The 17338-nt window shown below is 42.9% G+C and overlaps 1 protein-coding gene across 1 annotated transcript; it reads left to right on the top strand.

Moving 5' to 3' along the window:
* Positions 1 to 9052: 9052 nt before the first annotated feature.
* On the top strand, positions 9053 to 17042 carry LOC140225643 (uncharacterized). Its single transcript, XM_072305215.1, is given in 3 exon segments — positions 9053 to 10234; positions 11614 to 15049; positions 15051 to 17042. Coding segments are annotated over 3 exon segments (5730 nt in total). The 5' UTR covers positions 9053 to 9876; the 3' UTR covers positions 16987 to 17042.
* The last annotated feature ends 296 nt before the right edge of the window (positions 17043 to 17338 follow it).

Below are 17338 nucleotides of genomic sequence, written 5' to 3'. Positions count from 1 at the left end.
ATGTATTCTGTGCTTGTGACGTGAAATGATATGACAGACCTGGTTTCTTCATCACTTACAATGTATTTTCCCGTAAGGAAATGGCAGCCGCTTTTCAAATGCAAATATCGAGTCAATCGATAATTTTTTGATCAAAATGGAAAGCAGGAATGGATTCCTCGTACGTTTAAATGGTTAAAACCTTCATTAGATAAATAAGAACCGACGGGATAAACCCTATTTTGAAGGAAGACTGTAGTCAATGGGCGATTGTTTACATCTGCTTAGTGATAACAGACATGGACACTAGCTCAATATTTGGCCATTTTCATGAGTTTTTACTTTTTCGTCACTATTTGAAGGTAAGTTTATTTTGTAAATCAATTGTTTAGTGCCTTAGGATCATGTTAAAAGCTGTAAAGGTATACTTTGTTACTTATTAATTCAGATCACACTCCGGCAGTCCAACGCTCAAACCTGGATGTAGCAAGTCAGTTGTTACTGCTTACTATTTCACCCTTTAATGCTTCACTGAAGACACCAAAATGATAGTATCAATCATTGATGATTAAAAAAACTTACCTTTGACAATACTGATGAGATGAGGAGACCGGTATGTTTAAGCTGGAGGCAAGGAAAGTAGACGTAGGATCCTTCTTCGGTTACCAGACTTTATCGATAAATTTTTCTGTATAGTGTTACATTTAAAACACACAGGATTTTAAAATAACATAAGTTAATAAAACGTGGGAACGTTCTGAATGTTATTGAGATGTTTGTTGAAGAGTTAAGAATGATTTACACGCATTAAGAGAACATCCATGGTTTGAGCGCTGGACTGCCGGAGTGTGATCTGAATTAATAAGTAACAAAGTATACCTTTACAGCTTTTAACATGATCCTAAGGCACTAAACAATTGATTTACAAAATAAACTTACCTTCAAATAGTGACGAAAAAGTAAAAACTCATGAAAATGGCCAAATATTGAGCTAATGTCCATGTCTGTTATCACTAAGCAGATGTAAACAATCGCCCATTGACTACAGTCTTCCTTCAAAATAGGGTTTATCCCGTCGGTTCTTATTTATCTAATGAAGGTTTGAACCATTTAAACGTACGAGGAATCCATTCCTGCTTTCCATTTTGATCAAAAAATTATCGATTGACTCGATATTTGCATTTGAAAAGCGGCTGCCATTTCCTTACGGGAAAATACATTGTAAGTGATGAAGAAACCAGGTCTGTCATATCATTTCACGTCACAAGTATGGCGGACCCGAAACGACCGTTTTGAAAATCCAAATTCTGAGGCGTTTTTAAGTTGATTTTTTGGGGGTTTCCGGTGATCAAAAAACTCCAGGAAAATTCCTGTGATATCAGGAGCCTTAGCTCTTTCGATTTAAGCAATAAAAAAAATCGGTGCAACGGGCCCATTTTCGTCGATTCCACCCATAAATCTCTTTAAAGTGACAGGACGTATTGTTGAAAGAGAAGAAACACCACTTGAAACAAGGAGTTTCGTGTTGAACCAACTAGAATCCTCATCCGGAAATAATGAATAGGAATTTTTGTTGACCCAGCAAAAACTTTCGTGAAGCAAGTTATCGGTGGGCTTATGGAATTTGTAATTGCAAAGACTCGCGTCCGATTTTGCTAATATTCAAAATCTCAGCACCCATTTTATTTTATCAAAGAAGTACAAACCAACGCTTTTGTTTAAAATTTTTACGTAATATTCTTCAAACACGGTGGAAAATAAGTAAGAAAGCTTCCAAGAGGTGACTTTGAGTAAAAAATGATGTTAAACAGGAGGTATGCAATGTCACACGCCGAGATACGCATTCCTGCAGTTACGCCATCGTAATGCACGTGATACATGTCTATGGCAAAAGTTCAAAACCACGTATCTCCATTTCCGACAGGGCCGGGTTAAGGGGGTGGCCACATGGGCCACTGCCCATGGCGGTAAATCTATAGGGGGTGGAAAATTTTGCAATTTTTTAAATGTAGATATAAAAAAATCGGATTTAGAAAAAAAAAATACAAACGAGAAAAGGCGACAAAATCTCTAATTTTCTGAGAGTATAGTAATTTCTACTTTTGTCGTCTTTTAGTGATACAAGAGACAGCACCTTTAATTAGTCGAGTTAAGAGAGAGACCAAACACGTAATTAGGCCTGGCACGGCGCGACTTACCTAGAGAGAAATGATGACGAGGACTTGAGATGAAAAGGAGAAGCCCTCGGCGCGGCGATCGGCGTGTAACACATATTAGCGCCTACAAGACTGCACGAATACTTCACTCATTGCATCAAACACAGTGCGGTCATTGCGGAAAGCGTGAAATGGATAGCGCCTACCAGAATGCATGAATACCTCACGCATTGCATCAAACACAGTGCGGTCATTGCGGAAAGCGTGAAATGGATAGCGCCTACCAGAATGCATGAATACCTCACGCATTGCAGCAAACACAGTGCGATCAGCGTGAGACGCATAGTGCCTACAAGACTGCGTGAATACTTCACACATTGCGTCAAACACAGTGCGGTCTGCGAGGCGCGGCGGCGGAAGTTAAAATCATTAATGCACATTTATAGTTGTTCTTTCATAATTTTTTCGTATGTATGTATGAGCCGCTTTTACGGCGCGCTAGGGCGCTCTGCGACGCCTATTCTCCACAGGAATCTGTCATGGTAGAGATCCTCCGGAAGGTGGCATCTCTCCATCTCTTCATGGATGCCCTCTACCCACCGTTTGGCTGGACGCCCTCTCCGTCGCCTACCTGGGGGGACCCACTCCAACACCTTCTTCGGCAACCTGGCATCAGCCATTCTCTGCACATGCCCATACCATACCAATTGCTTGGTCATGATATCGTGCACAATCGTCCCCTCAACGCCCATTATCTCTCGGACACGTTCATTCCTGACACGTTCTCTCCTCGAGATTCCAGCCGATCTTCGCCAGAAATCCATCTCGGTCGCCTTGAGCATTTCTTGGGTCCGCTTCTTCAACTGCCGCACTTCACTGCCATAGGTGATAATAGGCTTGACAACCGAGTTATAAATCCTCTTCTTGTTGTCTTTGGAAATCCTTTGGTCCCAAAGGATCCCATTAAGCATGGCGATGGCTTTCCTTCCTAGAAGATTACGGTCCCGAATGGCCTGATCCAGCTTCCCATCCGAAGTCAGGTTCACCCCCAGGTACTTGTATTGTTCGCAACTTTCTATATGTTGACCATCCTCCAGGACTATGCTTTGCTGAGCACCTCCGACTGACATCTTTTCTAATTTTTTCGTTCATTTCTTATAAATGGAAGGCCTTGTACACACAGAGATAGGTTTACGAAACTTAACTTTCGCGCAAAGTTCCGTGAACTTTTGCTACTAGTGTTGACAGGGCTTTCGCAAAAAAATGTGTTCAACACCAGTAAACGCGTCTTATGCACCCCTCCCCATCTTGCACGTTCATTTGATGGTTTTCATTGATGTTTCAAAATGAATGAAAAGGAGGCGGCAAAATACTAGCGGCCCATGGGCGGAAAGTAGGTAAATCCGACCCTGATTTCCGACGTCCTAGACTTCTTGTCATACTTCATAGTTTTTTTTAAAAACTATTCAACGTTATTCATTGTAAACATCCTGGATTTTTCTTCTCCCTAGGAAGAATATTCTTTAAAAATATTGAACTATAATGTTGGCTCATTTCTCCTCAAAAAAAAAATAATAAATAAATAAATAAAACAGAAGCGGATATTTTGAAATACTGAAATGGAGATGTGTGGTTTCGCCCTTTGCCCATCGATATGTAAAGTAATTCGATAATTAGCGTGTTGTCTTCATTCTGACCAACTTGCTTTCAATACCATGAGCTGGCAACGTAAGCTGCTTTAAAGCAGCAACTGGTGTCACTTGAACTTTTGAGCAGATTAATTTGGTTTTTGCGTCTACTGCACGCAAATTGCGTTTTACTTGCGTGACGCAGTAAGTTTTATATGATATTGCTCCGCGCACCATCCCATTTAATAAAAAATGAACTCAATTAAAATTGTTCGATTATCATTTGCTTTTGTTTTTTGCCACTCACCGTTTTACCTTTAAATATGATCGTTCATTTACGCAGGGCCTTCACAACACGGAGGCAAAATCTCGCGTAGACCACTTTTCGTCGTGTTTGTTACGAAGATTGGATTTTGATATTACAACCAAAAACATTCTGTAGCAGTTAAAAAAACATGTTTTAAGCACGTCACCTCATTTTTGTGCCAACTGAGGGCGCAAATTTGTATTTTAATCTGAAAATTTCGTGGCTCAAGCCAGAATCTATCCTGGAAAAATGGAATCTTAAAATGTTTTTCCATGCGAAATGATTTTGCTTGAACCGGAAAGTTCCACCCAAAAATCCACCACAACTCTGGTTTAGTTAAATACGATGTAGGAAGTCGTTTGCTTCAAAATATTAGTGAATAACTCCTTTATTCCTTCATGCTGTGACGATAATGACTCAATGGGGGGGGGGGAGTGGACTATAAGGCCCCTTTCCCGAGGACTTAGTCTTAATTAAAGCCTATCAGGCATTTTTGCGACGAAACTAAAACCGTAGATTCGATAAATAGTGATGTCTAACAAACATTCACAGAAGTGAAAATAAATTGACAAAGTACGTTTTAAAGTTTGACGAAAGACTGCCGAAATTTTGAAGTGATAGAAAAAATAACTGAGACTAAAAAATAAAATGTTTTTAAAGATTTTTAAAAAAAAGTTTATAATTTTCCTCCTTCGACAATAATATCTGTCCTCCAAAAAAGGTCTGAAGTAATACAAATAATGTTAGGCCAAAAAAGCATGATGTTATTTTGATTGTGAATACTGAAAACAGTCCAAATCAAAAATGCCATATTTTTCATTTTTTTTCTGTCTGAAAACTTCCCTTCTAGGAAAGCTGCGTAATTTAGAATATGCATACGTCTGAAATTTTATGAATTTCGTGTTTTCAATGGAAACAACTCAGGCTCAGCAAAAGGCAACTCGACGGCGTAGGTCCGCAATCAAATATCTCGTTTACGGTGTCTGAAAATCTCCGCCTCTGTGTTATTTTTTTAAAGGAAAACGAATTGACATCATTCCTTGAAGTTTATGCTGAATTTTCTTCACACAGAGGAGAAAAATTACGGCAGTTTTAAAGAATTGTCGTTGAGTAGTTTTCCGTTTAAAAAATAAAATATCACAGGAAGTCTGCGACGTCGCAAACCGAGTTATATGATTGCCGACCTACACCGTCGAATTTTGTTTTATGCCTTGATTGCCGTGAGCGCAATAATTAGAGTTGAGTCAAAAAAAGGCCTCGATTTTATCCTTTCATCACCAATTTTTCGGCAAATCGAGATTTTTCTGGAAAAAACCGGATGTTCCCAAAAACAATTCAATGTTGTGGGAAATTGGTAAGGAAAACCAAGGTCATTCTCTGACTCAACAGCCTAGGATACACAGAAATGGATGCCATACACCTAAAAAATTCTCATCACTGTGTCCGGTAACGAGATTTTTCCGGTCGAATGGCATAATCCGCCCTTGTAACCCGATGGAAAATTGGCTGGTTTGTATTTCATCATGAAAAAATGGGAAAATTATTTAATTCAGATGTGTAATGGCGGATCCTCTTACATTTTGCTGTTAAAGCAAAAAGTAGCTGCAGCTTTTTTTAAACGAGATTTTTCCGGTCAAATGGAATAATTCGCCCTTCCCTTGTAACCGTAACCCAATGAAAAATTGACTTGTTTGTATCTCATCATGAAAGAATGGGAACATTATTTAATTCAGATATGTAACGGCGGACCCACTCACATTTTGCTGTTAAAGCAAAAAATACCCTTAGTTTTTTTTTCACAAGCCACCAAGTTTTTGAAAAAGCAATTTTTCAAAAAAAAAAAATATTGCAAGGGTTAAAAGTAAGCATCTCTGGAAGAATCGTTTTTATTTGGAGAGAAAAAAACCTACGTTGCTGACGGTCTCAGCGGCAAGAAGGATAAATGACATGATGATTCACGTAGTCTGCTAAAATATATCGACGGTGTAAGTCGGCAATCACATATCTCGTTTGCGGTGTTTGGAAATCTCCGCCTCTATGTTATTTTTTTAAAGGAGAACAAATTGACATTATTCCTTCACATTTTTTGCAGAATTTTCTTCGCACAGAGAAAAAAAATCACAGCAGTTTTAAAGAATTTCCGTTGAGTAGTTTTCCGTTTAAAAAATGAAGTATGACAGGAAGTCTACGACGTCGCAAACCGAGTTATGTGATGGCCGACTTACACCGTCGATAAGTGTTTACATGATAAGTGTCCCCTGATGATGTCACAAGCTGGCACTTATATTTTCCTGTGTATTTTGGACTTCTGAATTAAATAATAACCTCTGTTCGTCTCTTGCACCAGTTCATCGGGAACTTTTTAATTCAATTTTTTATCCTTTTTAAATTCAATTTTATTTCAATTTTGAACTGTATCTTTTTAAAATTTTTCAAGATGTCAGAAAAAAGTCATAGAAGATATTGCACACTTATCTCACTAAACAAACTCAAATGAAGCGATTTTTTTTTTTTTTTTTGCATAAAGTCTCCATTATTTCGGCTTTGACTTTTAAAACTGTCTAATCACGTAGGCCCTCAGCTAAAATTTGAACTTTAGCTCGATAAAATGCATTATGCAAGAACAGTTTTTTGTCATGGGAACGGAGTTCCCTATGATATTACAATCGTTCCGTTGCTATCGCTATGGGATTCCCTATGCCTCTGCGACCTTGAGCGTTTCGCCCAGTCTTCGATTTTTGGTTGATTTTCCGATGTATCAAAAACCGTTGTATTTTTTAGCCAATCATGTCTCTACGTCAAGTTGTGTTGATTTCTAAAATTCGCTTTCAGCGAGTTTTTTTCCACCTTGAGATGTCGTGTCTGACTGGTAAATCTGCGCAGAACCACGAAGTTCCGATTTTGGGCAAATTCTTTTTTTTGGGAGGTTCTGATTGGTTATTTTTCGCCATCAGTTTTCTGTTCGTTGGTGCAAAAGATCGCCTACCTCGTTGCTCTTGAGAAGCCGCCATTATCCCACCTCAAATTTTACAAATAGAAATAAAGAAATTATAACTATTGTGCAAGGTGGAAAACTGCTCTGGAGGACCCGTTACGGATATATGAGCCAAAATTGGAACTCGATTGATTGATTTATTCCATGAATACAGAAATATTGCCTCAGCTTACTGCCGCGATACGCAAATGCATGCTGAGATGAACCTTGAGACACATGATAGCATAGGCAAACAATGTCTCACAGAGGAAGGCGCTTAGCTCATTTCTCTCATATCTCAGAAGGCTACGAAGACGCGAATCGCTCAAGGACAACTCTTGTGATAAGTCCCGCCCATCGTCCGAGTCTTTTACATGCTATTTTTTCTCGAGATACCGCGGATCCGTGATAGCCTAGTTGACTGAGGCGCCCCATTTTTTTGATTAGGTGCGGGCAATAGGTGATCGGGAGTTCGATACCCGGCGATGGGAGTTAATTTTTAATGGTTGTATTGAATGTTTTAGACCAATCGAGACTGAAACATACTGAGGTTTGTGCGTCAAATTTCGAGCAAGAGAAGGAAAATCTGTAAAAACTTCATAGCGTTACTCGAGACTGAAACATACTGAGGTTTGCGCGTCAAATTTCGAATGAATTTCGAAACAGTCTGGGTTCAGGGTGTAAACCAGCCTACCGGTGTCATTAATTTGACATTGTTTGAAAATGCGTGCCTGAGAAATTTCTCTGAGCACGCACAAGACTGAGAAAATATGAGACATGACATCATAGTCCCGATGCTATCATTCTTACTGCGCAACTCTCCTCTTTACAAACTTTTGCGGGCTGGTTCCTTTTTTCTTCTTCTTTTTTGTCATGGGAACGGAGTTCCCCATGATATTACAATCGTTCCGTTGCTATCGCTATGGGATTCCCTATACCTCTGCGACCTTGAGCGTTTCGCCCAGTCTTCGATTTTTGGTTGATTTTCCGATGAATCAAAAACCGTTGTATTTTTTAGCCAATCATGTCTCTACGTCAAGTTGTGTTGATTTCTAAAATTCGCTTTCAGCGAGTTTTTTTCCACCTTTGAGATGTCGTGTCTGACTGGTAAATCTGCGCAGAACCACGAAGTTCCGATTTTGGGCAATTCTTTATTTTGGGAGGTTCTGATTGGTTATTTTTCGCCATCAGTTTTCTGTTCGTTGGTGCAAAAGATCGCCTACCTCGGTGCTCTTGAGAAGCCGCCATTATCCCACCTCAAATTTGAAAAATAGAAGTAAAGAAATAATAACCATCGTACAAGGTGGAAAATTGTTCTGGAGGACTCGTTACGGACAAAGAAGTCAAAATCAGAGCTCGATTGATTGATTTAATTCATGGATACACAAATATCGCCTCAGCTAACTGCCGCGATGGCAAATGCATGCTGAGATGAACCTTGAGAGACATGAAAACAGTGCGAACCATGGCTCCTACAGCAATGCGCTTCAAAAGCAGTCAAGGTCTCTTGTGATAAGTCCCGCCCATTGCCCGAGTCTTTTAAATGCTATTTTTACTCTCGACCACGTGGATCCGTTATAGCCTAGTTGACTAAACCGCCTCGTATTTTTGATTAGGTGCGGGCACCCGGCGATCGGGAGTTCGATACCCGACGATGGGAACTACTTTTTAATGGTTGTATTGATTGTTTTAGACTAATCATCAAAAAATAATTAATAGTAGATGATAACGGTGCGAACATTTTCTCGTGAGTTAATATGTTAAACAAAAATACTGGAATATACCTCCTTCATATAATCAGCCACATGTTCCCCCAAATTAATGACGTTATTTTCTTTTTTCAATAAAGTTAATTTGCATTCAACGTTCGTAAGTTAAGCAAAAAGTACCTATTGATACAAATAGAAAGACATGAAAATGGTATGTCTAACATTTCAGTTGTTTTTTTTTTATTTTTTTTTTGTTTTTTTGTTTTTTCAATAAAACAAATTGGCTGGGACTAGAATCATTGTATCTCTGAAGACAAAAGCTAAATTTTTTGATACAGAAATACTAATATATTCATCCTTTATATAATCAGGGAGATGTTGACCCAAATATTGATGTATATTTTCTCTGTTCGCCCAAATTAATGATGGTATTTTCTTTTTTCAATAAAATTAATTTACATTCCACGTTCTTAAAGCAATATTTTCTCCAAAATTCAGCAAAAAATAACAATTTATACCTACGCAAAAAGTAAATAAATAAATAAATAAATAAATAAAGCAATGACATGAAAGTAGTATAGGTAGTACACATCTAACATTTCAGTTACATCTATTTGAATGAAAAAATGGCAACTTAGGAAGCACATAGGTCACTTATGATGCGTATTCGGGCATATGCGTAGAGTAAAAATATCATACTTTACGCCGAAAAAACGAAACTGAAAGTTAAATGCGTTAACTTCCGAAAACCATACATAATCCAACGAAAATAAATAATTGGTAAATAACAGTTTTCTTGTATGCAAAGAAAAAAAATTAAAAATGTTAAAAAAGAGATGTCGACACAAAATTACATAGCCCCTTCAATTCTGAAGATATTGCAAACGAACTGTATAACATTTTCATATCCCAGAAGCAAAAGTTCCCATGACGAATATTGCTATCGCTAGCGATTGCAAAAACCAACTTGTTTTAAATTTCTCTTGAAGTTGAAAAAAATGGTTCCAGGCGTCTTTCTGATCCTAGTTTCAATTAGAATTATACTTAGATAATTTTTCTCTCTCATTTCCGGTTCCAGGCGAGACAGCTATGGGGCCCCAAAATTGTTGAATTTTGCAACGGGATGCAAATCAAGCTTCTCCACTCCAGACCGCCAGTGCCCAATTCACCGAGCCATCACGTTCTATCTTCCAGCCATCAGTCGAAGATTCAACCCGACGCTCCAATATTACGGAAGCAGCGTTCTCTAACCAGCTCCAGCGAGGTTCTGATTCTCAACGAGGATAGTGTGGACGCTGCCTCGGTCCATTCTGAGACGAAGAGCCGTATCAAACGGAGGACTAAACGGGAAACGGACCGGAAGTCGCGGTACAGAGGCCAAGTACAGACCCAGTTCATAGCTTTTGGCGGGGGCAAAGATGGCACAAACAGCGGAACTGCTGAAGCGATCGCTCAGCCAGATATGTCAAGAGCTACTGTCAGTAAGTGTCTGGCTTATTTTAATTTTCAATTTTGGTAAAATTTGAGAAACTAACAGACGTGGCACAAGTAAAAGGTGCTAAGAAAAATTCTGGAGATTTACTCATGTCTGCCGGATTGCCTCAAGGCTTGCTTTTTCGCCATCAATTACAAAAGGCTAAAAGAAATTGTGGAGAAATTCGTGTGCCTTAGAAATCATTAAGTTTGACACGGAACCACCTTCATATTAAAAAAACACACATTATATTTTCCTTTAATACATATTTTTTTTTTCATCAATTAAAATGAGAATAATCCACACAGAATGTGCAAACATTTCAAAATCATGAGTTGAATAACGCTGACTCCGCCAGATTGAATATTAGAGCCTAACGCAAAGCGGAGCGGCGACGCACTGGCGCATGGCGCCTATAAACCTAACAGGGATACTTCACGCATTGCGCAACGCGTGAAGTATCCCTGTTAGGTTTGTAGGCGCCAATGCGCGTTTCGCACTGGCTGCCCGCCTGCCGCACCGCAGCGTGCCACGGCGCTTGAAGCAACTATTTCACACCAGAGGTATTGCATAGTATCATACGAAACTGAAGGCGCTCTAACATATTAGGAATGGCAGGCATCCATGAAAAGTACGGAGCTTTCCTCGAAAAATAAATCAAAGATACTACGGCCCAAAAAGAGAGCAGTAGTCCAAAAACTCACTAAGTCCTAGCATCCGTAATTAGTAACGTTTAGCGTACACTTTATCGCCTGGCTGTTGCTTAATCGCCGTTGGCTATTAAAGGCTATAAGAAACTGTGTAGCCGGCTATAAAATCTATTGGAAATCTTACAGCCGCCTGTAAGTCTATCGTATTTAGGAACACAGATTCTACTGCAAATTTTTACCAGGGACTTGTAGTGATGCAGGATGTAAAGCATTATAGCGCGTTCATTGAGATGGTTCCTAGTGTCATTGTAGAAACATGAGTATTTTCCAAAATTAATAAAGAAGATAAGAACATTTCTTGCCACTGCCCGCATTTTATTGCCTAATTTGTTGAATATTAACTTTACATTTTGGTTAACAAATAATATCTGAAAGGCAACAGTGCGAGATTAAATGGACTGCATGTTGCATTTAGGAACTAAAATTTCTGGCTCAACTGTAGAAACACTTATGTGCATAGGGAAACTAATGGCACATACGTTGTTTTTAATCCGGGCTAAAATTTATAGCTTCAAATTGCAAAATGTAGTCCAAATGCAGTTAACCTAATCCTGCTTCATAAGGAGTCACCTGATGAAAAATCCTGCTGGTGCAACGCGATGGCAAAGTGAATGTAAACAATTTAAACTGCCTGAATTCAACTTCCAAGTAGTAGATGCTTTTTTTTGCGTTTTAGGCGGCACTCAAGGTATGGGTCAGGCGCAAAGTCAATCTGCTTCAGGCGATGACTGTGATTATTGCAATTCACCCACAGATCAGAGAGGGGGAGGCGTCAAACCAGGCACAAATCTGAACGATGGTCGAGCTGGGGTATCTGATGCTGGTAAGCAATCTGGAACTCCTGGTGTACATCATGGAATACCAGACCAAACAGCTGATTATCCTGGAGCTCAGACTGCACGACCGGGACAAATTACATCTCCAGGAAGTGTTGGAACGCCTTATCAGACTCCAGGATATCCAGGTGGTCTACCCGGCGGTCCTGGTGGCTCTGGATACCCCGGTGGTTCGGCTACAATTCCAGGACAAAGTGGAGTTGTAGGAAGTGTTGGGGCCCCTCCTCAGACTGGATATCCTGGTGGTCCGGGTGAAGCTCCTGGTCGTCAAACATCGTTTCCAGGACAAGTAACAGTTCCAGGGAGTATTGGGACGTCTCCACAGATTACTGGGTATCCCGGTGGTCAAACGATACTTCCCGGGCAAGGTGCAATTCCAGGGAGTGTTGGGACGTCTCCACAGATTACTGGGTATCCCGGTGGTCAAACGATACTACCCGGGCAAGGTGCAATCCCAGGGAGTGTCGGGACGTCTCCACAGATTACTGTGTATCCCGGTGGTCAAACGATGCTTCCCGGGCAAGGTGCAATTCCAGGGAGTGTTGGGACGTCTCCACAGATTACTGGGTATCCTGGTGGTCAAACGATGCTTCCCGGGCAAGGTGCAATTCCAGGGAGTATTGGGACGTCTCCGCAAATTACTAGGTACCCTGGTGGTCCAGCTGGCACTCCGGGTGGTCAAACAATACTTCCCGGGCAAGGTGCAGTTCCAGGGAGTGTTGGAACGTCTCCGCAGATTACTGGGTATCCTGGTGGTCCGGTTGGCACTCCTGGTGGTCAAACAATACTTCCCGGGCAAGGTGTAATTCCAGGTACTGTTGGGACGTCTCCGCAAATTCCTGGATACCCAAGTGGTTCAACTGGAGCATCTGGTGGTCAAATATTACTTCCGGGACAAGTCGGAGTTCCAAGTGGCGTTGGGACGACTCCCCAGATTACTGGATACCCTGGAGGTCAATTTTCACAACCCGGACAAGTTGGAATTCCTGGAGGAGGAACCAGATATCCCGGTGTTCCGAGTTTTGTCCCAGGTTTTAGTCAAGGAACGACATCTATTCAGCCTGGAACTTTCACCGGGGGACCCTCTATTCCAGGGCAAATAGGCTATCCTGGTGGAGGGGCACAAGGCCCGGGTCAAACCCAATATCCCAGTGGTTCAGTGAGAACGCCAGATCAAAATATTTATTCCCAGGGTCAAACTGGCTATACTGGCGGGCAGGTTGGAGGTAGCTATCCTTCCAGCCAAGGTGGCTTTCCCGGGATCCAGTCACAATCTCTGCAACCCGATGGAAAGGGACGTGTTCCGGGAGTGGTCGGATACCCGAGTGGCCAAGGAGTTTCTTACCCCGACGATGGACAAAGAGGGTACACAACTGGGCAAGGCACATCACTGGGAGGTTTACATACTCCCGGTCAGTCCTCGTATCCAGGAGGTGGAACTTTCCCTTCGATCGGATATCCCTCAAGCCAAAGAGGTTTTCCAGAATATGCAGGTGTAGGTACCGTGCCTGGAGGTTATCCTCCTAGCCAGACTGGTACACAAGTACAGACAGGCTACCCAGGATCTTTAGTGAGAGTGCCCGGCCAAGCAGGGCTCCCAGGTATCCCTTCGGGTGCAACAGGACAAATTTTGCCAGGAGCTGGGAGAGATCTCCACGGCCAAGTGGGTTATCCAAGCGGTCAAGCAGGCTATCCAAGTCAGCTTTCAGGTCCCCAATTTGGTGCGTATCCAGGATATACTTCAACAGGCAGTGGGCCGGTCGGATATCCAGGACAACAAATAGGAATAGTGAATCAATTCAATCCTTCTCAACAAACCTGGATTAGTCAAGGGGGATCGGGCCCTCCTCAGTACCCGCATCAAATTATTCCCGGCCAAGATTCTGGTATCTCAGCGCCACTGCCAGGTTTTAGACCAGGACAGGGAGGATATGATACCACAGGAATAGGACCGACTGGACCCTCACGCCCTGGACAGACTTCACTGTTTCCAGGACTGGATGGGCAAGTGCCAGGACAAACGCGTGCTACTTCAGGCCAAGGCTTACTACCAAGTCCGACGGGATATGCTCCGGGAAGAATTGATTCTTTCCCAGGCCAAGGAGGATACCAACCCGGACAAATAGGCAGCGTACCCGGACTGGTGGTTACACCAAGCTCAGGTGGACTCGCTCCGGGACTATCAGGTTTCCCATCAGGACAAACAGGTTTCCCATCAGGACAAACAGGTTATCCATCAGGACAAACAGGTTTTCCATCAGGACAAGGAGGAATCTTACCAGGACAAACAGGTGTCCTACCAGGACAAACAGGTATCCTACCAGGACAAACAGGTATTCTACCAGGACAAACGGGTATCCTACCAGGACAAACGGGTATCCTACCAGGACAAACCGGCTATGTTCCAAGCCAGCAAGGTTACGGAGGTGGACAAATTGGAACGGTTGGAAGCACAGGCGTGACCTCGGGAGTTGCAGGTTATCAGCCAGGACAAAATATTTCACCGACAGGGCAAGGTAGCTTCATACCAGGATCAAGTGGTTCTGGAGGTGCTATTCCAGGTTTTGCTCCTGGACAGGCTAGCTCAACAGTTTCAACAACAGGGCAATCTAGTGTCCTAGGTCAAGCAGGCCAGTATCCAGGACAAGCTGGACTTCATCCTGGACAGACTGGCTACACTCCCGTGCAAGTTGGTGGCCCTGCGCAGCCCGGAGGTGTTATTCCAGGATACTCACCGACTCAAACCGGTTCCATTCCAGGCCAGACGAGCGTTATCCCTGGACAAGGTTACGCACCAGGTGTTGGTCCTCCTGGACAAAGTGGTTTCATACCTGGGCAAACAAGTTACACACCTCCACAAGGTGGATCTTCTCCAGGACAGCCAATATTCATCCCAGGCCAAACAGGTTTCACACCACGACAAGAAGGGGCGTATCCAGGACAGACTGTTTTTCATCCAGGTCAGTCAAGTCTCTCACCCGGACAAGGTGGATACGATGGTTCTGTGCCAGGTAAATCCGTCTATGCTTTAGGTCAACCAGGCTCGATACCAGCTGTGGGCCCTACAGGAAGTGGTGGCTACACTCCTGTCCAAGCTCCAGGCCAGCCAGGATACCCACCGGGTCAGACTTCGTTTCTTCCGGGTCAAGTCACGTCTTCAGGTGTTTCCTCCAGGACAACCAGGGCTGCCAAGTCAAGGGACCATATCCACCGGACAGGTCGGATCGTCGGACGTCTCTTCAAATCAGGGAGGTTATCTGTCGGGAGGTCCCCTTAGACCGGCCCAACCAGGATATTCTCCGGGACAACCAGCCATTCCTGGTATTCCTGGAGGCAGCGCTCCACCTGCAGTTACCGGGGGGTCGGAGTCTGCAAGCATACCTGGAACTACATCTACAGGTCCCGCGATCCTTCAGAATGGGACAGTTGTTTATCCAAATGGAACTGTCATTCATGGTCCTGGTACGAACGTAGGTACCTCCGAAGACAGGATTGATTATCGGCACGAGAATGTCACGGGAGATGCTCAGGCTGAGACAAGCGTTTTCGTCGAAGGTAACAATACCAAAGCTTTAGCTTCGTCTCAAGGGAAGGTAGGGAATGAAGTGGCTCAGGCTCAAGTATCCGGATCATACGCCGGGACCGGAGCTTTTTCGGCACAAGCTCAAACCGGCGACGATTTGAAACGAGCCAATAGCCAAATTACCGGTGGAGCGAATGGAACTACGAGCTTAGCACAAGGCACAGCCGGGAAGGGGCAAACTCAATCCCAAGTTACCGTCAACGGTGAAACGGGTGCCACTTTGGCTGAGACTCAGAGCAGCGGTTTCAACTATGGTACAAATACTCAAGTTCAAGCAGGTATTCGAGGTGGGATGGCTGATGCTCAGGCTAAAGGACAAGGCAGCACGTCTAGTCAGGCTCAAATCGGATTCTCACCCTATCAAAATAGCTCGGCGACCAACAATCAAACATCGCCATTCAAAGGAGGTGGTGCAGCGTCCTCTCAAACGAATAAACACTCGGGGCAATCTCAAACCCAAATTCAAGGCTCGTTCAAGTTTGGAATTTCCTATACCGGTGCAGCTCAAGCAGGCACAGGGCCTTCAGCTAATAACTTGAAACCTATTCCGTTCAACGCAAGCTACGTAGTGCCTGAAATCTCAGCGACGCCAACACCTCAGAGCATCTCGAGTCCACCCATCGATTCGAACGCTCAAGAGTCAAGTCACGATAAATTCCAAACGATTGTAAAACCGAACGTGACGGAAATTGACGTCAACCAGCTAGAACCGGTTGAAAGTTCAACCCGCTCTTCCGTGCAGCCCTTAAAACCTGTCACCCTAAAACCTTCGCAACCTACAACGGAGGCTTCATCTAAATCCACTAAAACTAAATTATTTATCCCTCCGTCCAAAATACCCCTGGGCAAAGAGGCTGACGATGAATACTCTGAAGAAAAAGAGGACGTATATGACGAAGAAATTGATGATATCGATAATGACTTGGGGGATGAGGCCGATTTCCGTCTACTGAAAGGTGCGACCAAGAGCGAAGAGTTTAAAAACAGGAGCTCGTCGCTGCCTGGTCCTACATCTCGTCCGAATTCCACCCAAACTCAGACTCAGTCACAAAACGTCGTGCTTACATTGAACGGAAATCATGATACACATATCATAAGGGCATCCGACGATGGGAAGAATGAAAGGTCTCAAGCACCCTTTCCGAGACCTAATGATGTTGCTCAAGGCTACGGGAACAAAGTCGCCTCTGCAGCGGGCACCAAGACTTTAGCTACAGCCTCGCCTGGCAGCCAAGCACAATCCCAGACTGTAGTTGTGTCCAGGGGAACGAATGGAAATGTGACCGTCGTTGATAAGAGTGGCGTAAAAAAGGTGTACGACAGAAGTAGCTATGTTCAGCCGCGGTACTTCAGTCGGTACTCTACAGCGGGTAAGGACGATCAGAAATCCAGCCCTAACGACTTAAGGGGAGATACTTTCGTGACGGTCACGAAAAGCGAAACGGGGCAGTTGAAAGGCAAGACGGCGGAAAGTGATGCTGCGAATAAATATGCTCATACTTACTACACCAAGTCCTCGACCTGCGGGTACTTCACTTTCACGTGTTCCATCATCAACGGGTCGAACGGCCGGACAAAGATCTGCAAGCCCAACCATGTTATCAATAATGATGGACCTCCTTGTAAATAATCGCATTTCACTTAATTGTAAATAACCTAAGCATGAACGTGACATAAGATAGTGCTTCGGAGTGGCTATATTTTAGCCGTAAATGCCAAGTCCTCTTCGTACAGTTTGCACCATGTGCGTATCAAGGTAAGGATAACTACCCAGTTTGGTCGTTTTGTTCTTTATCGCTCCTTAAAATATGTGGCTTCACCAAATGTCCTGAAAGTGATTACTGATATATTTTAGGTATATATGACCTATTAGCAAGATTTCTCCTTTTTTGTTGACGGCTTAAAAATGATCAAGGAGTAGGTTTAAGTCGATGAAGGGGTCTTGCAACCCTTTTCCTGCTCAATCTTTCTCTTTTTTGTTT

This window comes from Bemisia tabaci, chromosome 10 (genome assembly GCF_918797505.1).
Source record: "Bemisia tabaci chromosome 10, PGI_BMITA_v3".
Lineage (NCBI taxonomy): Eukaryota > Metazoa > Arthropoda > Insecta > Hemiptera > Aleyrodidae > Bemisia > Bemisia tabaci.
This window is presented reverse-complemented; position numbering and strand designations above follow the sequence as displayed.